Source organism: Thunnus thynnus, chromosome 18 (assembly GCF_963924715.1).
Source record: "Thunnus thynnus chromosome 18, fThuThy2.1, whole genome shotgun sequence".
Classification (NCBI taxonomy): domain Eukaryota; kingdom Metazoa; phylum Chordata; class Actinopteri; order Scombriformes; family Scombridae; genus Thunnus; species Thunnus thynnus.
The window spans coordinates 19,747,328-19,754,059 of NC_089534.1; the positions used below are offsets into that span (position 1 = coordinate 19,747,328).

At 38.0% G+C, this 6,732-nt stretch overlaps 1 protein-coding gene across 5 annotated transcripts; it reads right to left on the reverse strand.

The window, feature by feature from the left end:
- Positions 1-2,898: 2,898 nt before the first annotated feature.
- Positions 2,899-6,476, reverse strand: LOC137169066 (mucin-5AC-like). 5 transcript variants are annotated; one of them, XM_067572030.1, is made up of 11 exons: positions 6,258-6,475; positions 6,004-6,088; positions 5,712-5,743; positions 5,529-5,562; positions 5,346-5,402; positions 5,048-5,086; positions 4,905-4,934; positions 4,593-4,764; positions 4,010-4,119; positions 3,680-3,854; positions 2,899-3,253 (listed from the first exon to the last, which is right to left on the reverse strand). In XM_067572030.1, exons 3-11 carry the CDS (start codon positions 5,721-5,723, stop codon positions 3,154-3,156), a joined length of 729 nt encoding a protein of 242 aa, XP_067428131.1. In that variant the 5' UTR covers positions 5,724-5,743; positions 6,004-6,088; positions 6,258-6,475; the 3' UTR covers positions 2,899-3,153. The 5 variants fall into 5 exon arrangements, with proteins under 5 accessions (XP_067428131.1, XP_067428130.1, XP_067428129.1 ...); XM_067572029.1 differs by having other exon boundaries at positions 6,009-6,130; XM_067572028.1 differs by having other exon boundaries at positions 6,004-6,130.
- Positions 6,477-6,732: the final 256 nt, after the last annotated feature.

Sequence of the window (6,732 nt, forward strand, 5' to 3'; positions counted from 1 at the left end):
CTGGCACGACTAATATGGCTTGTCAGAGTGAAAATAGCCCGGTATTGTTCTCACCTTCCGGAAAGGTACAGGCATGACGCCTTTGTCTTGTTCATCTCTCAGGAGTCATGCTCTAATAGCTTTTCAGGCTCATATTGCCTTGGTAAGAGGGATTTAAAGTTGGTGTTTTGCTACCCAGAAAGGGTAGTGATGGAGGCTGAGCTTTTCATTTACACATAATTCAGCATGAATCAAATTTATGCCATCGTAAATGTGATAAATTTGTGTCTTTAGATTAAATGGCATTTGACGTATTGGATTTGAGAATTATTAAATTGCCTGGTTAGGGATTTATTAAAAATAACTCAAGGTACATGGACTATGCCTTCTACAGCTCAAGTGTTTTCATGGGTTGCCAAGACTGCAGCACTACCAAAATATATTGGACAGATAAACAGAAATGCTAAATAGTGTGACAGATTTGTCTTAAAATACATGCACAGGGTGGTTGCAAAAAAACGCGACAGATTTATGGACATATGAGATGTGTTCAATTGCAATAAATTTAGCTACTTTCAATTCCAAACTATTACATCTCTTTTGCTCATGCAAACAATAAACTTCATTGCATAAAAGATAAATTGCTGCATTAATTCTCAATATAGAATTCCCTTCACAAGCACATGTGAGTGTGTTCTGCTTTTTCAGTCTGACAAAATGGTCATTTTAACATATTCAAGTCTCTAGTCTTCTGAGTTACTTTCAGAGGTTTCTCTCCCTTGCACAAATCCCCAGAGTGGTTTTAATAGACAAATACTTGTTACAAAGGTCCTCAGCATCTACAGTAAAGCCCTGTGTAAAATCCACCCTGCAGGAAAATGTTGCCACCTAAGCCTCTGTTAAAACCCAGGGAAAATCTGGATGTGGACCAGCAGATAGAGAGCATCAGTGTGGAAACATAAAGAAGGGGTTTGATCTCATTTATGCCCTCGCTGTTCTGGAGGTGATGAAATGAGGCCGGTCTTGAGCCTGGTGAGGTCAGTCCTCTCCTCTCCTCTCCTCTCCTCTCCTCTCCTCTCGTCTCCTCTCCTCTTGTCTCCTCTCCTCTCCTCTCCTCTCCCCCATTAATCACGTCTGTACACATGAAAATGAGCTTAACTCTTTTTCCTGTGCAGTGTTCTACTTCCACTCAAGGACACCTTGCAATAAACGTATAAGTAGGATCTCCCTGCATGCGCATATTTTCCTCCTCTGTTTCCAACTAATGGACACCCTCCAGCTTGAAAACATGCTAGATGGGGATTCATCCTCTCTTGTTATGGCTGCCTCTTTGCTGTCACTCTTCTGATAACAATTAACATTTCCATAAACCCTTTTGTCAAATGATTAATAGAGAAAAAAATGTAATTGAAGGACTTATCCTTACCCCTTGAGTAATAATTTCACTGACAACTAAACTATGTGAGAAAAGGTTGGGTGTACAGTATACTGTATAGGCTTGTATATGACTTGAGAAATAATATAAAGACAAAGACACAGAGGGAGGGAAAGAGAAAGAGAGAAGAAGGCAGAGAATATGTAAGGAAGAGGGAGGACAGGAAAAAGAAAATGAGCTTGGTTCCCTTTGTGGCACAGTGCTTCACCACTTAATCATCCCCTGGTCTATAAATAGGCCTTCACAGCAATGGAATATTGGGAGATTAATGGAAGAGAATGGAACGCCATAATGCTCTAAAGCTTCAACACTTCTGTTGCACTTCAATAGCGCAGATTTCATTTCACTTCACCACCAATGGCAGAACTTCTCCTCTTCAGTTTTATCACAAAAAAGTGGAGTGGGGAAGTTTATCAGATTACATCCAGTTTATGCCATCCTTCCTCTCCTCTTCTCTGTCCCTTTCATATTTTTTCTCCTTTAACACCGTGTTACACTACAGAAGGACACACATGCATACTCACAAGCTAAATGGCAACGAAGGGCAGAAATATGGATGCAGTGCAAGCATGCAAGTATTAGCAAAATACAGAAAGACTGCAAGCTTTTCCCCACAGCAGGCAGTTGAAAAAGTTTTTCTCCTCTCATTTTACATTCTGTATGGTGCACTGCAGAGTTTCTTTTCAGCAGCACCTGTCTCAAGTGCTCATCTTCTGTGGAAATGTTGACGGTGTCAAGGTAGCAGGAATCATCTTGTATCTCCTTGCTCTCCTCAGTGGGTGTGTGTGTGTGTATTCATGTGTCTCTGTGCATATGTGTGTACATACAGTAGACTGTAAGGGTTTGCAGAAGCTTGTGTGGGTGCAGGCTCACATTGGGAGCATTTGATGTTGACGGAAACATGGCAGAGGTGTGATTTAGGGCAGAGAGTGAACTTGTAAGGACACTAAACCAGAAAACACTAGAAAGACAAAGTGCTATTACAGTAATAGAAAGGAAGCTATAGGTTGAAGAAGAAAAGACTAAAACCAAATGCACCTTTTATAATTATGCTTGCATGTCAATTCAGATATAGAACTCAGATCCAGTGACTTATGCTTTCCCACATTCCCATACTGCTGTTGCACTGCACTACTGTTAAGCACCTCCTACCGTCAATATACCATATTAATTCTCACCATCTGTTAAAAACACATAAGTCTCATAGAAAACCATAACTTCATATAAGCCTATGAGCTTGTTAGTAAAACCTTCAGCTGGGTAGAGTTGTTATGAGTGCAACATAATGACAAAAGAGATTTGCTGTTTATTAGTAATTTTATTGCTGCTGATTTGATCCTTACAGTAATCATATAAGATAATGATTCCATAATCACTAAGAAGAAAAGATAGACTGATAAAGCTTGGAAGACATTGTGAAGTGTCCAGGTAGGAAAAGCACAGGTGCAAACAAAAAAACGAATAATTGCTGAATTCCATTTGACTGCTTTGGATTCAGGGTCCTGGTATTGTGCATGCTGGCGCACTGTCACATCATCATGACATCATAACGGAATGCTCGAATACAATGGAGCCATCATTACTGTTATTTGTAACACCTGTGCTTTTGCTATAAGTCAAAATGTCCACTGTGAAAAAGGCCCATTAAAAACAAGTAAAAAACAACATTAGAAAAGAAAAAAAACATTAAAGTAATAAGAATCTGAATGTCTTCTCTCCCCATCGTTATCAGGCAGGGCTTAATATTTGCATGGGCACCCAAACCGAACTTTGTAGTCGCGGCACGTGCCAGATTTCTGGTCCTTTTTGCGGCAAACAAATCCCTGAGTTGGGTTGTAACTGAAAAATGATTCAAAGAGATTAGTGAGTCAGTATGCTATTCAAAGCAAAATGTTTTTTATTTGTTCAAAAAATTTCAAACAAGAATTTCTTTTTAACGAGGTACTTTGCTAAAACCATAAATTATTGTTTGAATATGACAACAACATGATCTATTTTGTAAAAATATTGTCATTTAAAGCTGTTAGAACAAGAATGAAGTAACATTTCAGCTAGCTTTAAAAGTTTCAGATACTATGGGCTCATTAAAGTTTCAACAAATTTAATGTAAATGTTCATCAACAAAGTTTCCATCCACTGTTTGAGGAATAGTTCCATTGATAATGATCAAAGATTTGGTAAAGAATTGTCAATGTTGAGAAGTTGTGAATTTTTAAAAAATACTTCATGTAAACTTTTACATTCTTTCCCTATAAGGCAACTTACAGATGGAAGATCTCCCCTGTAGAGATGGCTGGGGTCAGTGTATCGGTGGTAACAGCCTCTATGTACAGAGGGAAGTCACAAATTTGTCCTGGGTACTGTTTCTTCAGAGCACTCAAAGTCTCCCAGTCCCCAGTTCCACTGGGATCGTCACGGTCATACCACTTGGTCCAGCATACTGCAAGGAGCAATAAATCAAGAGAAAGAGGGTGACTAGTGGGAAACTGCCGAGCCGAAGTGCCAACGTAAATGAATGCTTACGCACACAAACAATGAAAGAGAAGGAGAAATCCACTTTGCATTAGCAACATAAAGAACGTGCTCATACAGTACCTCCTCCACCGCAGAAAGGGGGATGACAGCTGAAACGAACACGATAATCATTACACATCTTTGTGGGTTGGTCCTGGTTTTTGCAGATGAATCCTACAGATGGGTCTAATCTGAAAGAAGAAACAAAGAGTGACACTTACTGAAATAAACTGACAGATGCATTTGTGCATCTGCTTGCATTTTATTTGCATGGACTGCCAGATGCATGTGGAATAAAACACAATGAATACTTAAACATTTTTCTGATTGTTTTAAGACATTTTGCATATTACACATGCAATATTGTGACTGACAAATGAGAGGACACTCTCTAAATAGGAGAAAATTAGACCCAATTAACAATTAACATAAATGTGTATATTGCATCCTTTTAATAATTGTTCAGTTGCATAAAATGTGTTGCTGTGTACGCTGTGTTATCCTGATGCTCAGTGGTTACCAAGTACAAAATAAAATACAGTAGAATAGAATATGAAAAGTACAAACAAACAACATTAATGCAACACATTCAGTAGATCAATACGAAAAATATGAATCACTGCATGAAACACATTCAAATTATTCATCCTGGTACCGTACTTACTGAGTGTTGAGATCACCTGCTGTAGTCACACTGAGACCAGAAAGAGTTCGGGCCTCGATATCCACTGGTTTAGGGCAGATCTTTCCTGGGTTCTCCTTACGAAGATTGTAGAGGGTCTCCCAGTCTCCAGTTCCACTGGGATTATCTCTGTCAAACCAGTCTGTCCAGCATTCTGGACAAAGGTATTCAAATTGTCAGCAATAGACATTTGAAATCGTTCTAATTGCACATATTGTGGTTTGGTCTAGATGAGCGTCAAATACAAAGACAGATGCAACGTAATTGTAAAAACAAAAGGTGTAATCAACTTACGAATGTGGGTGGGATAGTAGCAGGGCCACCCTGAATGGAGTTTAAAAAACAATGGGTATTAGACCTTTCCATACAAAATGATCCACAGAATGATTTAGTCTGTGCTTTGAATGTCAAGATAACTACTTGAAGGAATCTCTAACCTAGCTTAACAGGAGGGAGGAGGTGTGAAAGACCTGCTCCTGTGTGAAAAAAGAAGATATTTTTAACAGTTTTACTTTACAACTACGTTACAAGAACCTGATGGAAAAACAGAAACAAAAACATCAAAAACACAGTGGTGCAGGTGTTAAAAATGCCTGATTTAATATTAAATTAAAATTCTCTTAATCAAAGTTTTCTCATGTAACAAAAAGAGGTTTGCTCTGCTTGTCTTAAAAGCTTCATGATTAGATGGATGGAAAGGTATGAATTTTACCAAACTACAGTGAAGGGTCTTACGTTTTTCATCCGTTGATGTCACTGAGTTTGACCCATCAACAGCCTGCTGGTGGCTTTCTGATAAAGATAATCATACGGATGTTGTATATTGTATATATTTCTGATAGATATTGTAGAGTAGTAAGAATTGAACATATGATCGTTGTTTATTGATGATTATTGTTGTTATTGAGATGGACCTACCAATAAGCAATCCTGCAACAATGGCAACACTTAACTATTAGAGAAATTAGAAAATGGAAAAGGTCAGGATCACAGAATAGAACATACTGTGTATATAGAACTTGTAAATGTATATAGAAAATGTCAAAAACACATATTTACATTGAAAAATTTGGACTTATAATACAAAAGGTTACACATTACCAATTTGATCATGGCTGCAAATAGTGAGACACCTGTTGGGAGAGTAATTTGCATTAATGAATCTTAATAAACAAGAAATATGTTTGCAACATTCATTGAGATCTACATACACAATCTGAATATTAAGTTAAACCATTTTACCTGAAGTAAAATATAAATTATAGACAATATTGTTAGACCTCACTTATAAACAGTTTTTAAGTGTGTCATGGTAAATATAAGTGAAGCAAGAAGCATTCTGGCTGAATCAGAGATTACATGAAATTTCTATACAAAAACAAAATAGAGTCACCTCACCCACAGGACCTCTCAGTAGATTTGAATGTTACTCTTAACTTCTGGCTGGCTTAATGAACCTCTCTTCGGTCTCTCTCCACCTAAATATACTGCTTTATCACAATCTGGAAGATATCCATTACCTGACACCAAATAAACAGTTACACTAACTGGGATTATGTGTTTCTGAACACACCCAGAGAAAACAATTCCCCATTCAAAAAACTTGCAATCCTAGAACAAGATATGTTAGAAAACAATCGTACTTACATTCCTACAGGTTGAATGAGAAAATAATAGCTGGAGATAAGGTTTACAGCCTCACCATTCTTCTGCAGAACCTTAAAATGTAGGTACACAATAGGTTTCATATCCTGTTTCAAAATTCCCTGACTGCGGCATTTCAGCTCCTTTACCATAAAAAGAGCTGAGAGGTTCAATAGAACACAGAAAATGTATTGGGTTGTCGACCAGGTCATATACCCTATTATATACTGGTTACTAGATAGATAGATAGATAGATAGATAGATAGAGAGAGAGAGAGAGAGAGAGAGAGAGAGAGAGAGAGATCACAGAACACATCATTAGACTGCTTATCTGAAACTATGACGATAATGAACATTTACAACTGGAGTGCTTACCTTCTTGGTGGGTGACAGCTGAAGTTGCACAGCTGCAGCGAATGCCAATCCAGACAGGAATTTGGCTGCCTCTTGCAGTTAAAGACAGCTGTCATGCTTTCTC